General features: G+C 46.0%; 1 protein-coding gene across 7 annotated transcripts in view; it reads right to left on the reverse strand.

Annotated features, from left to right (window-relative positions):
- The window catches only part of LOC146835265 (HORMA domain-containing protein 1-like), a 1,528,718-nt gene that overhangs the window by 720,488 nt on the left and 784,051 nt on the right, over positions 1-24,179 (reverse strand). For all 7 annotated transcript variants that reach the window (XM_085602855.1, XM_085602849.1, XM_085602848.1 and 4 more), the window contains 2 exons: positions 21,493-21,513; positions 4,534-4,560 (listed from right to left, as the gene is read on the reverse strand). In XM_085602855.1, the coding sequence (XP_085458981.1) occupies positions 4,534-4,560; positions 21,493-21,513 (48 nt within the window). The remainder of the gene's footprint in view (positions 1-4,533; positions 4,561-21,492; positions 21,514-24,179) is intronic.

Here is a 24,179-nt window from a genome sequence, read left to right on the forward strand (position 1 = left end):
GCAAACGCCGTAAACTATATGCAGGGATACCTGCATATAGGGCGTTGCATATCTTCCTTTGGCACTTTTTCAGTAAACCTTAACACGGAGTCCCATAGCACTCCGTTGTACCTCCCTAACAGTGCTGAGGCACTGGTGACCTCCGTTTAGGAAGCGGAGGTGTTGCACATTTTCTTTCCGAGCGAGTCATCTGTTTAATATCCTTATCGGGAGGCACTGCAGATTAAGACGCCCCTGGATGCGTCTTCCTATCTGCTGCTATTATAACTAAATCAGGGGGTGGATTGGATCTGAGAAAGAGAGGGTCCTTGTCAGGTGCCTTATATTTCTTCGCGATGCTTGAAGGTGCAGAACTTGTCGATGCCGGTGTTAGGAAAGTCTGCATCGCTTGTTCTAACAGAACAGGAACCAGCGGAAGCATCAGCCTGGATAATGCCCTGTGCGGCAATGTTTCAAATATCACAGAAGCCAATGTGACTGGAGCAAGCATCTCAATACAGAGGGGCTTATTTACATTCCCATTGCACCGCCGATGTGTCACTTTTTTTGACGCACCGGCCACGCAATGGAGGGCTTGCCCATATTTACAAGGCCACATAAAGTCACCCTGCATGACTTTTCATGGCCTTGTAAATATGGGCCCTTTCACGCATTACTCTGCTTGAAAGGGGCGTTCCATGGGCGTTGCTGTGGGTGTTCCCAAGCAACATCAATGGAACTTGGCGCATTCCCAGATTTACAACATTTTTTAAAACTGAGAATGTGTCCGAATCCTACGTCTCGCCAGGAGAGGGTCAGGAATGGTGCAAGGAAGAGAAACACTTTTATTTCTACTCGCATAGAAAGAGGAAACTGCCGGTATTGATTGTTTTTGTGCAGGAAGATTTCCCTTCTTTCACAAAAACAATCATCCCTGCAGCACAGGCACCCTTGCAAAATGAAGCAAGGGTGCCAGCACTGGCGCATGGCACCCAATTGCGCGCCAGCACAAGGGAAAGCACAGGGATGCATTGTATTGTTAATACAAAGCATCCTTTGCTTTAAAAATGGCGCAGCAGAGTGCAGCTAAATGGCTTGCGGCTCCACACTGTGTCATTTTCTTGTAGATGAGGCCCTTAGTTTCATCGCCCCTTCGATAAGGACCTCATTAAAAGTGATGATGCTGTCCAGCGGTGAGATCCTTGCCGGAGGTGTAGCTGACAGTCGGAAAATACTCTCGCACAGAGGAACAAGAGGTGTCAGTGGACCATGAGGAATATCTCTGCCTGCATCTCCAAGATCTCAATGAGCGAGAGGCAAGATGCTGTACGCCTGAGAGGTGTTCTAGATCGTGATTTTAGTGTAGAAGGTGATTCTGGCCTCCGTGGCGGTGATCATTGAGACCTTGTAGTAGTCTTTGGAGGAGGAGGACTTCCAGCTGGGACCCTAGATGGAGATTAGGTGTGAGAGTACTCCGAACCTGGACTCTGATGCGACACTCTCCATTTTTTCATGATCTAGAGTCAACGTGGTAAAAGGTTGACAGGCGTATCCTCCTTCTCCAGGGCTGAGATCCTTCCGGAGAAACCTGAACGATTATGATCCCTGGAGAAGAAGATCTGCTCCTAGACATCGACCATCTGTGTCTCGACGCTGATCTATGCCTCTGCGACTCCGTCAGAAGAGATTGTATATTTCTCAACGTTGACGAGGATCTCAACATCGACTGACGCCATCTGTCCATGGCCGGTGAGCCAAAGGCCTGCTGCACCGGTGTCGACAATGCAACGGCAAGGGTCTTGATGTCGACTGACGCAGTTTGTCTTTTGACAGAGAGCCAGAGATTTGTTGTGTTGACATCGATCGGTGGTGCGATGGCGAGGTTCTCAACGTCAAGCAATGCGCAGAGGGATGCATCGACGTCTATCTATTGTGGAACTTTAAGTGGCATTAGGGCAAGATGTTTTTCTCTGGCCTTGACACTGATGTATACGGCCATGATGTAAACTTTCTCCCGGTCGATGGAACTAACGCTGAATGCCTCGACGACGGTCTCTCCACCATCAGATGTTTCGAAGTGGCTGCATGCTTTGATGGACGCTCTGACGTCAACCATGATGACGATGGGGGCACACATGAGTTTCCTGCGACATCAACCACATACCCGTGGACGGCAATGGAGAACGGCATTGTTGGTGTCTTTTCTCCATTCTCGCCCCTGTTCATGTTTTCCACGAAAGGTGGGCTCTTTGAAAGGAGTTTGAGACCCTACAAGGCCACTTGAAGGTCGCACCTTTCCTCTCTTGCAGAGCATGCAGTCAAATCTTCTCTCTGTCTCACAAAACTCTTCTGGAAAACTGTTGACAGTAGTAGCAAGTCTCTGTATAATGATAAAATGGCCAAACACACAATACAAAAAGAATGTGGATCTTTGACTGAAAATATTTTTAATTTATTCAGAAAAGTGGTTAAAAGTACAGCAGGTACTAAAAACCGTTGCATATACCAAAACATTTGGTTTCTGAATAGAAATGTATTACAGGAATATCAAAATGTAAGCGCTCAGTGCTCCAGAATCCTCACAGAAGGAACTGGAAAAAAGAACTAACTTAACTGTCATCCGTGGAGCATGATGGGAAGTAGAAGACATACAAATGATGGACAGGATTCAGAACAAATCAAGCATTCACCCCCAGTCAACAGATCTAGGTTAAACCAATCATTCTTTTGCTCACCATGCCCCCCCAGTTTAGACCCAGCCATAAGCAAATCAGTCTTGACCCTGCTCCTGAAAGGAACAGCCCGAAATGCCAATCCAGGTTCTCCCTGGACCACAAACAAGCATCCTGTGACCGGTATCAGGGTATCATCCCTCATTAGCCAGCCTAGCTTGAATCCAGTGGCACAGTGAGCCCGGGACCCATATCTGGGCATTCTCTGCGCACTTGGGGCGAGAAAGTAAAAGACACACAAATGATGGACGGTATGCGAAACAAATCAACATTCACCCCCCAGTCAAGAAATCTGGGTTTAATCCATTGTTCTTTAGCTCACCATGCCACCCCAGGTTAGACCTAGCTATTTGCAAATCAGTCTTGACCCTGCTACTCATGGGAACAGTTCAGCCCAAACTGCCAAGCCAGGCCCTCCCTGGACCAGAAACAAGCATCCCGGGACCGGCTTCGGGGTATTACCCCTCATCAAAACGGCTAGTTTGAATCCAGTGGCACAGTGGACCCAGGACCCACGTCTGGGCATACCCGGGATGGCGCCAGATTTCAGTGTTATGTTTTCAATGTAACCTATTGGCTAACAATGCCTATTGTTCCCTTGCTTTTTCCCTTTCGAATAAAGGCTATGTTCTGAAATTTAAGGTGTTCATGTTCTATGTAGTAGAAATGCTATATGTGTATGGTTATTTTAAATGAAGAATTCAATGCAATTTTGGCATTTTAGATATACGGTTTTATAGATATATATGTATGTTTAAGAGTTTTTTGTACTTTTTAAGGGTTTAAATATACGTATATAAAGTATTTGAAATGTACTCCAAGGGCCCTGTACTTGTACGGAACTATTCACTGCTTATGACTATTGATGAGTATCCCCTGGAAGATAACCTGGCTTCAATCAGAAATATTAAGCAGTAATGATGAGATAAGTACCACCTTTGAATATTGAGCAAGGCATTGCCATTTGGACCAAACGTGCAAGTGGACTATCGCCCATCACATTGGCAATTACCCACAAACACAATTCAGGAGCAGACTAGTGTATGGAGCAGCACTCTGGAAAATTATGAAACACTGAGACCTACCAGGCAGCATCTCTGAGCAGCACCCTTGAATACCAAGAAACATTCTGGTATATGAAACAGAACTTTCATGTTTTGGCAACTCCCCAATACACATTGGTAGCAGTCAACAGAAATTTAAGGGACTATCTTAATTTTCGGATGGGATATTCACTGACACAATCATAGTAATGAGCAAACTATTTTTGGCTCAATATTTCAATCTTGTCTCTTGACAAAGTATTTACCAAAAGTTTTAGAATACTGATGCATAATGTATTTGGTAGGTGTCAAATTTCCTGTGGAGAAAAATGCGTCAACTGGACAGCAAAAGCTTTAACTGGGTACTACAGTAGATCTTAAAATCTGGATTATTTAAGGAGCTTGATTCACAAATTAATTTAAAACCTATGTTTTAAGCAACAGAGTTGAATGAAGTTCAGTAAAAAGCCTTAGTTGGCCTTGGGTTTTCAAAAATCGATTGTGCTTAGCAACGTTGCCACCCCAACTCAAAGTTCTTTTGAGATGCTTGACTCACTTTCATTACTTGGAGACTGTTTACAATTGCTATTATTTCATTAACATTTCAAGGGAATAGCTTTACAGTACTAAGGTCTTTGAGATAATACAGAAAATGTGCATAAATATACCAACACCTATATCTTTACAGTAGGACTGGCAGAAACCAGGCACCTTGCAATAGAAAATAAATAGGTAATATGGAACTGATAATGTTTCTTTGCTTATTAGGAATAGCTTACATTTGGATCATCTGGATTCATATGTACCTGAAAAATAAGATTGATGATTAGACTTTTTAAATCGTTTTGTATAGAAAAGTCTGCAAAAACCACTTTGTTACAGAAAGAGAAAATGATAGTCAAATAAATGCACATTCAGCCTGCCCATCTTTGTGCCTACTCTGGTTTCTAGCTTTAAGCATATATACTTGGCAGTAAAGAATGACTGTGCCTATTCTAAATATTTTAAAACCAATTTCTGTTTTTTAACTTCATCCGTTATGCTCGAAAGCCCGTTACATATAATCACAAGCATTTCAGAAAAAAGACATGGTTACTTACTCATAGTCCATGTTCTGCACAGTAGAAATCTTCATTCAAGTCAGAAATGTTAAAAAAAAAAATCCATTTGAGAAAATGAGTCTTTCCATGGACTACACTGAGGCACCTATGTAAAACTATGCACTGTAATGTATTATCATTGTGGAAAAAGACAGCCTGGTTGGCTTGGAATAAAACATTTGAAAATATGAACTGTCCCTATAATACTGTAGGAGCCAACAATGATGCCTTGTATTGCAGTTGCCCCATAGAGGCAGTTCTTTTTGGAGGCACGCTGAACGAGATAACAGGAAGTAAAAATAAAGGAGGAGGAAGGTTTGCTTATGACTTCAACAAAGACTTCTATGATGCATAACCATCAATCAATCAATCAGGGGTTTATAAAGCTAGCTACTCACCCGTGAAGCTCTCAAGGCGCTGGGGTGGGGGGTGCAGCTCCGGATCAGTCGAAGAGCCAGGTCTTGAGGCTCTTCCTGAAGGGGTGCAGAGTGGGAGAGCATCTGATGTTGACAGGGAGCTTGTTTCAGGTCTTTGCTGCGACGTAGGAGAAGGCTCTTCCGCCTGCTCTGGTTCTGCGGATGCGTCGGGTCTCTGCTAGGGCAAGGTCGTCGTAGCGGAGGTTCCTTTGGGCACGTGAAAGGACTCTTTTGTTAGGTATTTGGGTCCAATGTTGTGCAGAGATTTGTAAGCGTGGGTGAGTAGATTGAATGTTACTCTCTTCTCGATGGGGAGCCATTGTAGGTCTCGTAGGTGCTGGGTCATTTGCTCGTGTTGTGGGGTTCTGGGGATGAGTCTGGCTGCGATGTTCTGGATTGTTTGGAACTTGAGTAGCAGGGTTTTGTTGATTCCAGCATAGAGGGCTTTACCGTAGTCTAGTCTGCTGGTTATGAGTGCGTGGGTGACGGTCTTTCTGCATTCGGGGGGGATCCGCTTGAAGGTTTTGCGGAGGATGCGGAGGGAGTTGAAGCAGATGGAGGCAACGGCGTTGGTCTGGCGTGTCATGGTGAGGGAGGACTCTAGAATGATGTCGAGGTTCCGGGCGTGGTCCATCGGGGTAGGTGGGTTTCCGAGGGCAGGAGGCCACTAGGACCTGTGCCACGCAGTGGGAGAGGGTCCAAGGACCTCTGTCTTCTCTGGGTTCAGTTTTAGGCAACTGTCGCTCATCCAGGCTGCAACGTCTTTCATTCCTTCTTGGAAGCTGAGTCTGGTGTCTTCGGGATTCTTCGTGAGTGAGAGGATGAGCTGGGTGTCGTCAGCGTAAGTTACGATGCTGAGCCCATGCTGTCTAACAACGGCAGCGAGGAGTGCCATGTAGATGTTGAAGAGCGTGGGTCTAAGCGAGGATCCTTGGGGTACTCCACAGTTGATCTCTGCATGTTCAGAGAGGAAGGGGGGAGTCTGATCCTTTGAGTTCTGCCGGAGAGAAAGGCGCGGATCCAGTTGAGGGCGGTTCCTCGTATACTGGCGTAGTGGAGTCTGGCTGTGAGAGTGCGGTGTGAGACGGTGTCGAAGGCTGCTGAGCGATCTAGTAGGATGAGGGCCGCAGTGTGGCCCTGGTGGAGTAGCATGCAGATGTCATCGGTGGCAGCGAGAAGGGCGGTGTCAATGCTGTGGTTGCTGCGAAATCCAGACTGGCGTTCTCTTCGATGAAGGTGGTCAGCTGGCCCTTGATGAATCTCTTGGTGACTTTGACTGCCAAGGGAAGGAGAGAGATGGGCTGGTAGATTTTCAGGTCCTTCAGGTCGGCCGAGGGTTTCTTGAGGAGGGGCTTGACCTCTGCCCGCTTCCAGTCATCGGGGAAGATGCCGGATTCGAGGGAGGTGTTGATGGTCTGGGTGCAATGGCGGCGGCTCTGTGGTAGATGTGCTGTGGGCAGGGGTCTGTGGGGGCTCCTACGTGGGTGTTCTTCATGGTCGTGGTGGTGTCTTCAGTAGTAGCAGGTTTCCAGGTGGTGATGGTCGGCTGGTTGTCGGTGGTGGGGAGGGGGGTGGTGCCGGAGTCTGTTAGCTGAAGTTATCGTAGAGGGCCTTGATTTTCAGGTGGAAGTAGGAACTGAGCTTGTTGCAGAGGTCCTGGGATGGTGTGACATCCGTGGCTTCGCTGTTTTTTTTTGGGTGAACTGCTGTATAACGTTGAAGAGTTCTTTAGCGTTACTTGCATTGGTGTGGGTTTTGTTCTTGATGAAGGTCCGCTTGGTGGCTCTTATGCACTGGTGGTATTCATTCATGGCATTCCTGTAGTTGTTCTAGTCTTTGGTTGGATGTTCCTTTTCTGCTGGAGTTTCTCGAGGCAACTGCAGGAGCGTCTGGCTTCTTGGAGGTCAGTGGTAAAGCAGGAGGCTTTCTGTGAGCGTTGTTTGACGGGGTGGAGGAGAGGTGCGAGCTTGTCAGCGCAGCTGGAGATCCAGTGGTGTAGTTCTTTGGCTGCGAAGTTGGCGTCGGTCGTGGTGGAGGGGGGGTTGTGGAGGAGGGTGCTGTTGAGGTGTTCCTCTGTGATCTTGCTCCAGTTCCTTTGTGGCAGGCACGGTGCGGGTTTGGGTGCGGTGGTGGTGTTGAAGGTGCAGTGTACGCAGTGGTGGTCAGTCCAGAGGAGATGCGTGGTGTGGCTGAAGTGTATGTCTGCTCCTACTGCGAAGATGGGGTCGAGTGTGTGTCTGGCTTTGTGGGTGTAGGTGGTGACGAGCTGCTTCAGTGCGAGGTTGTCGAGGTTGTCAAGGAGGGTGGTGGAGTCAGGTTGCTGCAGTTGTCGAGTTGGAAGTACAGGTCTGCGATAAGAATGTAGTCGGTGGAGGCGGTGGCATGGGGTGGGACGAGGTCGGCAATGGTGGTGACGGAAGAGGCACGAGGCCCGGGGGGGGGGGCCTGTAGACGAGGGCCCCGCGCAGCGTGGTTCTGGGGCTGGTTTGGATCTGGAAGTGGAGGTGCTCTGTGCTGGAGAGGAGGTCGCACGTGCTCGAGGTGAAGAATCGGAGGGAGCTCTTGTGTGAGATGACGAGTCCTCCTCCTTGGCGGTGGGGGCGGTCCTTTCTTTGGATCTCGTATCTGTTGGCGATGGTGGTGGCGATGTCGAGGGCAGAGGTGAAGTTGGTCCATGTTTCCGTGAAGAACCATGACAACAAGTAACCATTTCTTCTGCATCATAGAAGAGTAATCAAAGTTAGAATAGAGTAGCAGGCAAAATTAGAAGGACCTTGGGCTCTTAAGCATTAGAGACAACTATAGACAAATATTGCAGGATTGCAGACAACTATTGTGGGATATATCTGTCCTACATTTACGATAGGCTAGGCAGATTAGGTAGGGGCTGTCCGACCAACAAGTGGTTGGTTTTTGAATAAGTAACAAGAAAGCAAGGCTTTATGTATGTGTGTACTAATTTCCAGATGCTGCTTTAATCTAAAGGGGCATTTCTAAACCAAGCAATGTTAGCTGCCTTACTCTTGGCTGAGTGAGTCTTAGGTCTGCCTGGTAAGGGTTTATTCACTACATGATAGCTAAGAACTATGCAAGGTACTATCCACCTATAGAAGGATTTCTTAGAAGTAGACAGAACCTGACTTATCTGACCTCATTGACAAATATTTGGCCTTCCGTATCATCTTGGATTTATATAAATAAAAACATAGGACTTTTCTAACATCTAGGTGTTGTAAAGCATATTCTGCAGGTATTGATGGATCAGGGAAAAAGTCAGAAGGGTGAAGGCTTGATTGATGTGGAACTCTAAAACCATTTTCAGACTGAATGAGCCCCCCAAATCAGCCTATTACTGTAAGAAAACATTTAGGGCCTTATTGATGATACTGTCAGGCCATGACTGATTGCGCCTGCTAGTTATAGGAAACTGGCCATCCTTCTGGGAGGGGCAACGTCTTGTTCAAATGACGGCCAGCGTGCAGAGCGTTGTGCGTAATACTGGCTTTTTACGGATTCTTGTTGCAGAGCGGCTGCTCTGAGTGTGATACTTCATTTTTGTACCGTGATTGATCACACGCTGGGTGTTGGTGCAGTCTGGGATCGGAGCTGCCTTTGCCCCCAATTCCTTGAGCTGTTCTTCTTGGTGGGAATCGCTGTTCCTTTCACCGCTCGGAGGAGCGGAAACAACTGGGCTTTGGTTTCTTCTTTGCGGCTGCACAGAAGAATTGTGTGTGGAGGTTCCAGTCGTCGTCTGGAGGAGTTGGTTTTCTTCACCCGGAAAAGGTCACGTAAGTCAGCGGCCACTTCCCTTGAAAGCTGTCATTTCAGTGGGAATCCCTGGCGGAAACAGTGTGCAGTTGTTACTCTTCCGAGACTTGTTAGGGTTCGAGACTTTTTGTTAGACCTCAAGCCTCCTGTATACTGCACTGCAGTGTGAGAACGGTGTAGGTGTTTGCTCGGTAGCAATACAGCGGACTTTTGAGATGGTCCCTGGTCCCTTCTCAAGAGGAGGAGTTTGTTGACATTCCCTATCTACAAAAACCACACCAGCTGTAGAAGCCGTTGCTTGGCTTTCGCTTCCAGTCGAGTTTCCCTGCTCTCTTCTGCCTCCCGTCTCCCCGTGAACCCAGTCCTGCTGTCTTTACGTGTCCCTCTCCAGGCTCCCTGAATTCCCAAACCCCTTTCTTGACCCTGTGTTAGAGTGCTCAGACGATTATCGCGTGGAGAACCCGAGCATCAGATTTATGGTGTTTGGCTTTGTTGCGGTTACACCCCTATTGGCACAGATACCGGACATTTCCGTCTTCCCTTCGCCTTTGAATGCTGACAGGGTAGCGTTGGGAATTCTATTCACCGTGTTTCCCGAGGTAAGGGTCTCTGAGAATTGAGGTCCTGTCGGACGGCTTTTCACTCCTGTAACGGCCTCTGGAGGAGGTGTTGTTTTGATTACGAAAAGCCTTTTTGTTTTGAACTCGAGTTCTGTCTTTGGTAATGCACCGCGCGTAGTCTCTGTAAGACGCGGTTGTTTCTCTTTGTCCCGTTAGAAACATTGTATCCTTTATTTGTTGACAGTGTTATGTGAGTCTGTTGCTGATGGTTTATGTGACACTGTAAAGAGTTAGTGCGCTCTTATATGCACTCTAAAATGTAGTCTGTTGATGGTGCTCTTTGCATACCTTCCCCCCCCCCCCCAAGGCAGCGTTTACGTATTGCAAGGGTGTGTGCCTCCTTTATTAGCTGCCCTTCTTTTCTTGGTCTGCCTCGCTTTCTGTTACAACTGCCATTCAAGACTACAGTCCTTGGAGATTTTCCTTACATCGCTTGGATTCTTCATTTGTTGGGTCTAACGAGATGTCCAGCCGGTGAGCATGACTTTATTGCTGCAGAGCAAACACATTATACTGTTATAACTAGTAGTATTGTTAATCTACGCTGGAGATAAGAACACCTTTGCTAAACAATATGTTCCTCTCTCTATAGGTTGACACTTTTCCAAGTCCACGGTCCTTCCTCATAAACCGGCTGGGGGATTTAGAAGTGATACCACCAGAGTTCTAAATCCCCACATCTCTCGGAGTTAGGATGTGTGTGTGGATGCTGTTTTGGTGGTTCACATACATGCTTTGATTTGGAGAGAGTGGGGAATTTATCGTCACTCCCGTGGATTGAGCCTCGCTGGACTTCAGGTTAGTGGGATCGGCAACAGAAAGCCAAGCCCACGAATCAAGTCCACCCGGGCGACGATGAATACCGAAGGAGCTTGCGCTCTAATGGAGAACCCTGCCAGTAGTCCCACTATTGAGGAATTAGCCACTGCGTTACTAGAGTTACAAGGGGAAGTGGGACGACTCAGAGTAGAAAATCAACGGCTACATACTGAACTTGCGCAAGGAAGACATCAACAGATTCCTACTGTTAGTGGGAGTGATACGATGCCTAAGAGTAAGCGCAATTATATTCAACCTGCACACTTCACCGTGCCTTCTTCCACGCCCTCCTCTTTAGGAACCACGACATCCCCCAATCCTGACATTCCGCAAGCAGTTCAGGTATCAGTACACACACATACTCCTGTTCCATTGGCGGTCCCTGAAAGGTTCCATGGGGATAGTGTAAAGTATAGCGTTTTTATAAATCAGTGTCAGTTACATTTTTTATGTAAGGCTTCTTCTTTTCCAGATGACGCCGCCAAGGTGGCGTTTGTGATTTCCTATCTGGGAGGTAATGCGGCCAGGTGGGCCGTTCCTTTGGTAGAAAATAATGACCCCCTTCTGTATGATTTCCAGTCCTTCAAAGAAAAGTTAAGAAGCTTATTTGCCAGACACACATATGTACAAGCTAGTGATAATGAGCTATTGAATTTAAGACAAGGGTCGAAAGATCTTCTCACTTACCTCACTGAATTCAATAGATTAATTGTGGAAACCCAGTGGCCAAAAGACAAGAGAACATCCTTGTTTTATAGAGGGCTAAATGATGACCTCAAAGATCTCCTGTCTCAAATAGTGGATCCTCCTGAGGACTGCCCTGCATTTATAGACCTGGTTGTGAAATTGAATCATAGATTGAGTGAGAGAAAGGGAGAGAAATCGCGTGGAAACCTGGCCCGCTTTCTGGTGGTCAGAAGTGAAAAGAAAGAACCCAAAGAAACTTGCGAACCTATGCAAATAGGAGGCATGAGATCACCGTTATCCATGGATGAAAAAGAGAGGAGAAGAAAAAACAATCTTTGTCTGTATTGTGGGAAAGGAGGGCATTATGCCAGGGCATGTCCTGTCAAGACTACCCCCGTTCCGAAAACCGTTGCAGTCACGCAAGAATTCAATCTCCTATCGGAAAACTAGAGAACTTGGAGATGGTAGAGACCTCTTCTTCAGGTTATAAGACTCCCTTGGTCTCACATAAAGTGGCCAGTATTACAGCTCCTGTAGCTCGTCATTTCACGTTAGCAGTTACAATAATAGTTTCTACTCAACGCAGAAAAGCACTGTCCATCCTTCTAGATTCTGGTGCTACAGGAAATTTTATGGACATTCAGCTTGCCCATTCATTAGGCATTCTCTTCATGCCCAAGTCATACTCCAGCTTTAACTATAGTATGTAGCAATGGACATTCGGAGAAATTAGTCTTTGATCTGATTAACACGCCCAATTTTGGAGCCATATTGGGGATCCCCTGGTTGCAAGTACACAATCCTCATATCGATTGGAATACCCGTCAGGTCACTTTGAAATCTTCTTACTGTTTGTCGCACTGTTGTGGGGAAGCCAGAGACTGGGGAACTTCTTTAAGCGGTGCCTTGGAGCATCATCAAGAGGAATTGCCTCTCTTGTATAAGGAGTATAAAGAAGTGTTTGATGAGGTGAAGGCAACCGTTTTACCACCACATAGGAATTATGACTGCCGCATAGATCTAATTCCTGGGGCCGAATTGCCAGTGAGTCGCATCTATGCCTTAACTGAACCTGAAACCGAGTACCTACAACAGTATATTACAGATATGTTACAAAAGGGATTTATTAGACATTCCACCTCTCCTGTGTCTTCTCCCATTTTCTTTATTCCTAAGCGTGAAGGAGGCTTAAGGGCGTGTCTTGACTATCGTGCCTTGAATAAGGTTACCATTAAGAACAAATACCCTCTTCCGCTTATATCTGTTCTTCTTGACCAAGTGCGAGGAGCAAAAATATTCACAAAATTGGATCTCCGCGGGGCCTACCATCTTATTAGAATCAAGGAGGGTGACGAATGGAAGACGGCTTTTAGGACCAAATTCGGTTTATTTGAATATTGCGTCATGCCATTCGGTCTGTGCAATGCCCCTGCGGCTTTCCAATTTTTCATCAATGAGGTATTACGTGAATATCTTGATGTATTCGTGATTGTTTACATTGATGATATTTTAATATTCTCTCAGACAGAACAGGAACATATCGAGCATGTTCGGAAGATTTTGAAAAAATTGCAGGACAATCAACTATTCGCTAAATTGGATAAAAGTACTTTCCATACTACTAAAGTGGATTTTCTAGGGTTTGTCATTTCCCCAGACGGTATCCACATGGATCCAAAAAAGATAGACGCCTTATTAAAATGGCCCAGTCCTCGGAATGTTAAAGAAGTCCAGTCGTTTCTTGGATTCGCCAATTTCTATAGGCGTTTTATTGATCATTTTTCAGATCTCATCACACCCATCACCAGATTACTCAGAAAGGGTAATGCTTTTGTATGGTCATCTGAAGCAGAGCAGGCCTTTACACAACTAAAAGACAGATTTACGTCTGCCCCCATTATTTGCCATCCTGATAACACACAACCTTATTTTGTGGAGGCAGACGCCTCTCAATATGCTGTAGGAGGAGTGTTATCGCAACGTAACCCTGCTAATGGTTGTTTGCATCCTGTTGCGTATTTTTCCAAAACGTTGCTGCCTGCAGAACAAAACTATACAATTGGGGAAAGGGAGCTTTTGGCCATCAAACTGGCCTTTCAGGAGTGGAGACATTATCTCCTAGGCTCTCCACACACTACTACCATTTACACAGATCATAGGAATTTACAATTCTTTAGATCAGCTAAAGCATTGACACCTCGACAGATGAGATGGGTGTTATTCTTCAGCGAATATGACTTTGTTATCACCTACAGGCCTGGAACCCAACAGGGTAAAGCAGATGCGTTATCCAGATTGGGATCAGAAAACAGAATGCCAGTAAATGAGAGCACCCCACTCATTCCATGTCAGAAAATTATTGGGGTCAGTGAAGTGGGGAAGAATTCATCTTCCTTTTTAAACGAGTTAACTACTGCTTGTGCAAACATCCCTCCCAGTGAATGGTTAGCAGAACCTCACCATACCATAAGAGATGGGTTATATTACCATCAAGAGAGATTATACGTACCCTTAGGGGAATTACAGCAACAAGTCATTAGATGGTGTCACGACACCTCTTTAACTGCCCACCCTGGTGGAGAAAAGACTATACAGACCTGTAAAAGATGGTTTTGGTGGAAAGGCCGCAATAAAGACATTATGACCTATTTTTCGGCTTGTCCAGTGTGTGCAAGACAGAAAGCCTTACATGCGGCTCCAGCTGGGTTACTCCAACCTACACCCATTCCATCAGTCCCCTGGCATTCAGTCAGTATGGATTTTATCACGGACCTCCCTAAGACGCGGGGTTATTCAACTATTCTAGTGGTAGTGGATATGTTCACTAAAATGGCTCACTTTGTGCCCATGAAGAAATTACCCTCTTCTCAAGAATTGGCACATGTATTCATCAAGAATATTGTCAGATTGCATGGCCTGCCATCGGTAATAATTACAGACAGGGGAACCCAATTCATTTCCCGTTTCTGGCAAGGGCTATGTAACAGCCTAGGTATCGACCATCGTTTGTCCACTGCATACCATCCGCAAACTGATGGACAAACTGAAAGAACAAATCAAACATTGGAACAATACCTACGCTGTCTGTTATCGACGATCACTTCTGATTGGGTACAGGCTTTGCCTTTAGTGGAATTTGCTTACAACAACACCTCACATTCCGCCACGGGTATATCCCCTTTTTTTTTGCCAATGCACATCATCCTAGAATACTGCCCTTTCCGCTACCTCTCTCCTTAGTGAACATTCCTGCTGTCCACACACATCATGATACCTTTTGAAAGTCTGGGAAAATGCTAAGACTGAATTAAACAAAGCTAAAGACTCAATGAAACAACAAGCTGACAAGCATCGTCTTCCGGCTCCTGAATACAAGATAGGGGATAAAGTATGGTTATCTACCAAGAATCTCAGATTAGAAGGACCCCGTAAGTTACAGCCTCGTTATATAGGGCCCTACACCATCAGTAGAATTATTACTCCTGTCACTATGAAATTGGACCTGCCTGCTGAAATGCAAATCCATCCCGTGTTTCACACCGCGTTACTTAAGAGGTATGTCACCCCAACTGACCCCGAAAACCCTCCCCCACCTGTTCAAGTAAACAGAGAATTGGAACATGAAGTCAGAAAGATAGTAGATTCTCGTAGATACAGAGGGAAGCTCCAATATTTAATTGACTGGGTGGGATACGGCCCTGAAGACAGATCATGGGAACCTGCTGAAAATGTTCATGCCCCAGTTTTGGTGCGTAGATTCCATGCCCTCTATCCCACTAAACCCGTCCGGTGAAAAGGCCTTTGGGTGGGAGAACTGTTAGACCTCAAGCCTCCTGTATACTGCACTGCAGTGTGAGAACGGTGTAGGTGTTTGCTCGGTAGCAATACAGCGGACTTTTGAGACGGTCCCTGGTCCCTTCTCAAGAGGAGGAGTTTGTTGACATTCCCTATCTGCAAAAACCACACCAGCTGGATAAGCCGTTGCTTGGCTTTCGCTTCCAGTCGAGTTTCCCTGCTCTCTTCTGCCTCCCGTCTCCCCATGAACCCAGTCCTGCTGTCTTTACGTGTCCCTCTCCAGGCTCCCTGAATTCCCAAACCCCTTTCTTGACCCTGTGTTAGAGTGCTCAGACGATTATCGTGTGGAGAACCCGAGCATCAGATTTATGGTGTTTGGCTTTGTTGCGGTTACACCCCTATTGGCACAGATCCCGGACATTTCCGTCTTCCCTTCGCCTTTGAATGCTGACAGGGTAGCGTTGGGAATTCTATTCACCGTGTTTCCCGAGGTAAGGGTCTCTGAGAATTGAGGTCCTGTCGGACGGCTTTTCACTCCTGTAACGGCCTCTGGAGGAGGTGTTGTTTTGATTACGAAAAGCCGTTTTGTTTTGAACTCGAGTTCTGTCTTTGGTAATGCACCGCGCGTAGTCTCTGTAAGACGCGGTTGTTTCTCTTTGTCCCATTAGAAACATTGTATCCTTTATTTGTTGACAGTGTTATGTGAGTCTGTTGCTGATGGTTTATGTGACACTGTAAAGAGTTAGTGCGCTCTTATATGCACTCTAAAACGTAGTCTGTTGATGGTGCTCTTTGTATACCTCCCCCCCCCCCCAAGGCAGCGTTTACGTATTGCAAGGGTGTGTGCCTCCTTTATTAGCTGCCCTTCTTTTCTTGGTCTGCCTCGCTTTCTGTTACAACTGCCATTCAAGACTACAGTCCTTGGAGATTTTCCTTACATCGCTTGGATTCTTCATTTGTTGGGTCTAACGAGATGTCCAGCCGGTGAGCATGACTTTATTGCTGCAGAGCAAACACATTATACTGTTATAACTAGTAGTATTGTTAATCTACGCTGGAGATAAGAATACCTTTGCTAAACAATATGTTCCTCTCTCTATAGGTTGACACTTTTCCAAGTCCACGGTCCTTCCTCATAAACCGGCTGGGGGATTTAGAAGTGATACCACCAGAGTTCTAAATCCCCACATCTCTCGGAGTTAGGGTGTGTGTGTGGATGCTGTTTTGGTGGTTCACATACATGCTTTGATTTGGAGAGAGTGGGGAATTTATCGTCGCTCCCGTGGATTGAGCCTCGCTGGACTTCAGGTTAGTGGGATCGACAACACTTTTGTGCTGACTTTTCTCCTTAACGATTAATTGGGGCAAACAGAATCGGAAGCACCTTTCCGTGCTAATTTTTGTTTCCCTTTCACTCCGTGGTTTTGGCAAGACCTTCTTCCCTTATTCTTTTCTGTCCTTACTTTATGATTTATTTCCTCTGATACCTAAGGAATGAGAAAAGGGTATGCATGTGTTTTGGTGGTTCCTCATTTCGTTGGAAAAATTGAAAGGGGGACAGTGGAGTTGTAATCTTATTGGTTCTATCTATAGGTAGTTGTCCTTCGGTTGAGAGAAGATATCTCACTGAGAATAGAGGATGTTCTCCACAGCGGAGGGAGCATTGAACAGGTAGTGAATTACACTAGTGAGACCACATGAGAGATGACAGTGTAATAGAAGGAGTATACTAATCTTGTGTTTTTTATTACAGGTATCCCTTTTCCCGCTGTCCTAATTCCTATCCCTTGCTTGATCGCCTTATTACTCTGTGTCCATCTGGTCAGAGTTGTGGGATGTCAAGAGATGGACCCCTTTGTGCATCGCCTAGATCCTGAGGAGATTCTTGTGGTCATGGCAGATACGGTCTGTATTTTGCTTATTCTGCGTGCTGATGTAATTACTATGAGGAATGCTGTCTTTCATGATAGATGGTGCAATGAAGCTTTGTGAATTTTTCTCAAATGGGTGTAATTAATTTGGTCATTACCAAATAAACAAGTTACTTAACTTCGGTAACAATGTATCTGTAAGAGACATATGTTAATTATAGATTCCTTACCTTAGAATTTCCCCAAGGCATCAGACTGAATCCGGAGATTTTTTCTCTAGCAGTACCCATGCGCGTCGGTAGGTGGCGTTGGTCGATCTCACGTCCGTCATGGTCGTCGGGATGACGTTGCTGTGCCTACTTAAATGCCGCTTGTTAGAACTGGGGGTCTCTAGTTGGCAGAGGTAGGTACCTTTGACCAAATGAGAACCCTTGCTTCTAAGTCAGGGAAAGGGGATTACACTACTGGATAACCCCTGCTCACCCCCTTAGTAGCTTGGCACGAGCAGACAAGCTTATCTCAAAGGCATTTTTGTGCAGTCCTGGAGCACTTTGTTTTCAGGACTTCTTCTTTCCATTGAAAGTGTGGGCCAGGGACATCAGACGCACCACAGGAGGTGGAGCCAGCATTGTGAAAGGCAGGCACAGCCCTATTCAGACCCAGGTGCTATCTCCTCCCACCACTCTACATGCAGATAGGTCTATTCAACCCTGTGCTGACTCCCCCAGCCCCTGTCACTCACAAAACCAGACACACAATGCACAAGCTAGCAGAGGCAGGCTGGAAGGTTAGGTAAGAAAATACCTACTTTCTAAAAGTGGTATTTTCAAACACAGAATGTTAAAACCAACTTTACTAAAAAATGAATTTTATCATTCTGAATTCAGTTAGGATAATAAGATGTTATAATCAAATTGCCCATTCTGGCCTATGGGGACTGGTAGACTTGCAAAAGTGAAAAACGAAAATGACTGTAATTCACTATTAGGACATGCCACACACACCAGGGCATGTCCTACCTTATACTTACAATGCACCCTGCCCTTGGGCCTACCTTAAGGGTGTCTGATATAAAGAAAAGGGAAGGTTTAGGGACTGGCAAGTGGGTGCACTCACCAAGTTGACATGGCAGTACAAGACTGCACACAGGCTCTGCAATGGCAGGCCTGAGACACACCTTACAGGCTGCTTCTGTGGGTGGCACAGCCAGTGCTGCAAGCCCACCAGCAGCATTTGATTTACAGGCCCTGGGCACCCATGGTGCACGGTACTAGGGTCTGACAAGTAAATCAAATAACCCAATCATGGATTCACTAATCAATACATGAATTTACAATAGAGAGCACTTGCACTGTGGCACTGATTAGAAGTGGCACAGTGCCCAAAGCATCTAAAACCAGCAAACAGAGCAAATACAGAGGAGGCAATCAGAAAAAATTGAAGGCAGACTCACGCCAAGGGTACCGGGTCTAACACCGCTCCTGCGCGCTGACGTCAGTTCTAACATAATCTTCCACACCAGAAGCGCAGAGCTATGCAAGACACTGAACACTGATGCGCCACAACTAGGGCCTAGTAAGGGAGTCCCTATTCATAGAAATCAGTTAGCAGAAAGGGGGCGATGGATGTGGCAGTAAGGAATCTTTAACTAACATATGTCTCTTACAGATACATCGTTACCGAAGTTAAGTAACTTGTTCACCTGAAAGAGACAGTTCGTGATATATTCCTTACCTTACAATAGCATACTATTCCCAGAGAAGGGACTGCGAACCAAGTTCACACCAGAAAATCCTGGCGGACGGAACGGGCAAAGTAGCCGCCCCCCCGGACTTGGCAGTCCAGGCAGTAATGTCTATTAAACGGGTGCATAGATGCCCAAGTCACCGTTTCGTAGATGTCAAGGAGTGGGACTCCGAATGCCAAGGCAGTGTTTGCTGCCGTAGCCCTAGTGGAATGAGAACCCAGCCCCACAGGAGGATCTTTCTTAGCTAGAGCGTAGCAGATTTTTATGCAAAGGAAAACCCATCACAAGATGGGAAATCTTTGAACATCCCTGCCTTTCTTAGCACCCACATATCCAACTAAGAGCTGATCATCCATCCGGAAATCTTTGGTGCGGTCAAGGTAGAATGACAGCGCACATTTAGGGTTCAGACGGTGGAGTCTCGCCTCCTCCTTGGAAGGGTGCGGAGGAGGGAAGAAAGCAGGTAATGTGATGGATTGACCTATATGAAAAGGAGAAACCACTTTAGGTAGAAACGGAGGTCTTGTCCTGAGCACCACTTTGTCCGGATGCACGGAAAAGAAAGGGGGCTTTGAAGACAGAGCTTGAAGTTTACTCACTCTGCAAGCAGAGGTGATGGCAACAAGGAAGGCAGTTTTTAGAATAAGGAGTCTGCGAGGACAGTTATGAAGAGGCTCAAAGGGAGCACACATAAGAAATGTAAGAACAAGATTGAAGTCCCAACGGGGAATTTTGAAAGGAAATGGAGGAAATAGTTGAGTAATGCCCTTAAGGGATCTATTTACAATAGGAGACTTGAATAAGTATGGCTGATCTGACAGCCGAAGAAAAGCATGGATAACAGCAAAATAGCCTTTTAGAGTGCCCAGAGGATAATCCTGCTGGGCCAAAGAAAGTATGTAAAAGGAGACATCTGAAAGAGGGGCAGAAAGGGGGTCCACAGCCTTTGCTGTGCACCATGCAACAAACTTGTTCCATCTACAGGTGTATACTGATTTAGTGGAGGGACGCCAGCTGCCAAAATGAAATTACAGACTTCGGGCGGAAAGTCGAAAAATGTCAACTGTCGTCACTCAATCTCCATGCAAGGAGGTGGAGATTGGACAGGTTAGGGTGGACAACCGTCCACTGTTGCTTCGACAGAAGATCCTTCCAAAGGGGTAGTCTGATTGGAGGATGCATAGCCATGCTTAGGAGCTCAGGGTACCAGACTTTTCTTGTCCAGTCCGGAGCCACAAGAACAACTTTGGCCCGGTCACGCTTGATCTTCTTGAGCACTCGGGGCAGAAGTGGTACAGGTGGAAAGGCGTACAGGAGGCCGCAGTTCCATTTGCAACGAAATGCGTTGCCGAGCGAGTGCCGCCTTGGAAACTCCAATGCGCAAGACTGCTGATATTGCGCATTCTCTTTGGTGGTGAACTGATCTAACCAAGGCTCTCCCCACCGACCCGGTTGGGGCTGACAAGGCTTGTTGGTGGTCCTGCCAGCCACTGACCTTCCTGCATTCCACATCTGTTGTGGGACAGCTCGTGGACGGCTTCTGTGCTCCTGCGTCGTCGCCTGCGCTCAACAGCTGCTTTATCAAGACTGTTGTGCTACAGCAGGTACCTCTGCCAAGGGGTGGCATTGTGCTCCTGTGACTCCTGGACAACTCCGGGGGGTATGGACTTTGTTCCCTCTGCTTTCAGGTACTTCTCATCCGGAATCCACATTTGGGTTCCACCGTCCTGGTCCAAAAGTCGCTGCAGCTGCTGGACTTCCAAGACCCTCCATTGGCTTCTACGGTCGGTTCTGACACCACTGCGCACCTATGCACCCGGGCCCCCTAGTGTAGGTATCCTGGTTGCCTGGGTATCCATGGGTGAGGTGGCTCTCCAACCTCACTTGATCCAATTGGCATCTTCGGAGTCCTCTGGGAAGGCTACTGAAACAAGATAATACCAACCGCAACTTACACTGTGCTATCCTAAGGACATTTGACCCCATGTAACCACTCTGCACCAGGGCGCCTTGAGGTCCCCAGCTACTCAGCTTTTGTAATTCCTTGCTTCCCTTGGGCTCCTCCATTCTTGGATGACAGTCTCATTTTGGTACTTACCTCTAATACTACTTTCTTAGTATATGGAATGCCCGCCTGTAGTGCACCATGTGTTTTTCTAGGGTACTTGCCTGATTTTGAAGTATTTATTATGTACATTTGACATCTCCAGGTAGGAGATATACCAAGGTAATTCTTAGTTATGTGTAAATAAATACTACAGTATTTTTATAAACACTGGTGTGGTTCTTTCTTGCTTGAAAGCTTGCTGACTATGGGGTAAATGCACCCGCTTTACACCCTGTTGAATAAGCCTTAGCTGCTCTCCATAGCTACCCCTTCAGAGCTTTGGTCATCAGGGACCTAAGTACTATCATAAGTGTTGCCTGGACTCAGTGCATAGTGCCTCACCATAGGTGGACACTATATACTGAGCCAGCCTCCTACAATGCATTTGCTGAGGTTGAGGGTAAACTGCATAAGACTATGCATGCATATGAGACACTCAAAAGTTGTGTATTAATCAGAAACAAAAGCACACTGTAGTTCCGACATTAGCAAGCAGGGATACCCAAAAGTATAGATTAGGAAAGAGGCTTGAAATCAGAGTACCAGATACTGTTTTATCAAAAAATTGATATCTCCTGGAATATTTAGTCTTTGATTATTGGTTTTTGTATTTTTATTATCTACGAATGTTGTTTCATATGTTGTGTGCTCATTTATTCTGGCGTTTTGTTCAATGAAGCTTGCGTTTAATGAATTACATACTGCAGCCGTATTGCTGTTGAAGAGTTTTTGTTAAATAACAAAATCTTGCTGTCATACTTAATATAAAGATCATAAAAATTATAAATTTCAACATACAGATACTTACCCCAAGGATCATCATGTGTAACTGTAAAAAACATAACGTAAGAAAATTAGTTGCTTCAATAATTTAAAAAGACAATACACAGAAGCATAAAATAAATAAATTGACTATTCCAATGATTTACCTCCTCCACTTGCTGCCACCCACACTAAGGGGCCCATTAGGATAGCAGGCGGGGGCAATCATCCCACCATCCTTGCCTGATTGAGCCCCCGCCATATTAGTATGGCTTGGGAATCCGCGGCGGCCAGAAAGACCGTTCGGAGGTTTTCCGCCGGTCGACTCGTCGACCGGGCGGAAAAAGGGCATGATATGGTGGCGTGTCTGCAAGACACCGCCATCTATATCATGATGTTGGTGGAGATGTGCCTTTCTAGGGCGGCAACGCATGCGGTTTCTGCTCTTGGGGACCCGTTGCGGGCCCCCAGAGTGTTGGTGGGGTGGGGGGTACCTATGGTACCCCCCTACATTGGCGTGGACAAGGTGGCAGGCACCGCCCGCCACAATGTTGTGGATGGGGGATGCCACCGCCACGGTGGCAGTGGCAGTGGCATCCTAATGGCCACAGCGGGACCTCCGCACCTCTGGCGGATGGTCCCATTCACCGTTACGGTGGTCCGCCCGCCATCGTAATAGGCCTCTTAGTCTTCTGAGCCATCTCAAGTGTTGGCTTAAAAAAAGCCTTTCCAAAGCAATTGAATTTTAAAGATACAAGAATGTTCTGTTTGATTTGGTCCTTCAAGATAATTAAATATGAGAATCGGTCACTATAATTGCCTCTTTACTCTGGTGGAATGTGCAGAATGTTTGGTGACAAGCTGTGCTTGTGTAAAAGTTTGTGAATGCTGTGCAATTCTGCTCAAAGTTAACCAAACATTAATGCTGATAAACATAGTTTATCCTGACCCTCTTTGCCCGTACATTTCCCTTTTCCTACCAGCTCTACCATACACAGCTTGTGGATTAGAAAGTTATTCCCACCCCTTTTCCAGTTGCAGTGATTTGGTCATTGCTTGGAAACTTCTCAGACAAGCCTACAGGTAAGCTTAGGAGGTTCCCTTGACTATTGCACAAGCCTACCTTTTGGACACAACCCCACAGCCCATCCTATCAATTTCAAGCAGTCTCCCCAACTGCCACACAAGCAGATGCAAAACAAATGTTTTCTAAGCATTTTGGAGGAAGAAACAGATAAACAAAAAAGGAAGGTTACATGCCTGTTGTCCTAATTCTTTATTTATGTCATAAACGCTGAATAATTCACACTGGTTTAATAGCACCCTACCTCACCCTGTTACACTGGTCCGTTTAGGCCCTTTATCGGTCGACGGAGCCACATGGCACGCGCTGACACTCCGAAATTATTGTGGTGTTACACATGCATAACTGCGTAATTTGCATGAATCGTTGGTTTGAATGTATGATGTTACTACGCATACATTCACAACGCGTATTTTACATCGCATTTCGTTACAATGACTTGCACTGGAGGGTGCTAGACTAAGGAATAGTATGATTTACCATTTCAACTCCAGCCTATGTTACAGTAGGGAAGGTGTTGGAATAGTAAATCATACTATTCCTTAGCTTAGAGCGCCATCCAGGGCAAGTAGTTGTAACGCCTTGCGTTGTAATGCCCGCGATGTAAACAGACCACGGTGTAACAACCGCGTTGTGAAGGTTGTTCTCCCGTTGGTTCATATACACAGAATCGTGATATAATATGTGTCTCGCATGGTCCATTAGGCTCCGGCTGGAGTGCCTCCTCAGCAACCAGGACATGGAGGAATGGTAATAAATCCAATCATGATTAATTCAGTTATGGGAAAGCATCCTCAAAATAGAGATGATTTGCCATTCTGGATAGCCAAATGATTTGAGCAATTCAAAGCTGTGTACCCTAATACTAATCCTTTGGATAAACATAGGATATTTACAATGAGTTTACAAAAAGGTCATATTACCAATTTAGCTAACTGCACCACTTGGGGAAAAGTATTTGCGGCGCTGTATTTTTTATACTTTGGCACCCTCTCCATGACAGTGCTTCCGACAGTTCTTAAGAAGGTTCAGGAGGAACACGGGGCAGAGGCCGCCCTGGAGTTGGGGATGAGACTGGTTGGGTATTCTCTATGGTCTCTGATATGATATTAGCCAATAATAAAGGGGAAGCAGTTAGTTTGCAAGTGAGTCAGCACCTTAGGCAGTAGCAGATGTTGATAAACAACGCAAATTGCCTAAGATTATAGATACGGTGTATAAATTATTAGGGTGTAATAATTTAGGGAATAAACATTTTTCTCAAACACAGAATAAACCCCCTCCTGAGAAGGAGGGGTGTCCATTCTTTCCTAAAAAGAATTGGAACAAGAATAAACAACAGCAACAACAGCCACAGCAAAAGCAGGGTTTGCATGCTAGTTCGCCGACACCTGATGCTTCTGAGCGAAGGTATGATTTGCGTGACCGCTCTAAGATTAAGGCACTGGAAAGGTTTCAAGTTCCTGATCCTCGCTTTCCTTGTTCCTTGTAGGACTCGTCGGATCGAAATTCTGGTGGAGGTCAGTGGCAGGATCGTAGACAAGGCGATACCACACAACAACGACGTGATCCACCAAACCAGTTTGACGTAAAGGCCAAACCAGAGGGACAATTGCCATTTCGTGCCCCATTTCAAAATACAAAAGTTG

This window comes from Triturus cristatus, chromosome 4_2, assembly GCF_964204655.1.
Source record: "Triturus cristatus chromosome 4_2, aTriCri1.1, whole genome shotgun sequence".
NCBI lineage: Eukaryota > Metazoa > Chordata > Amphibia > Caudata > Salamandridae > Triturus > Triturus cristatus.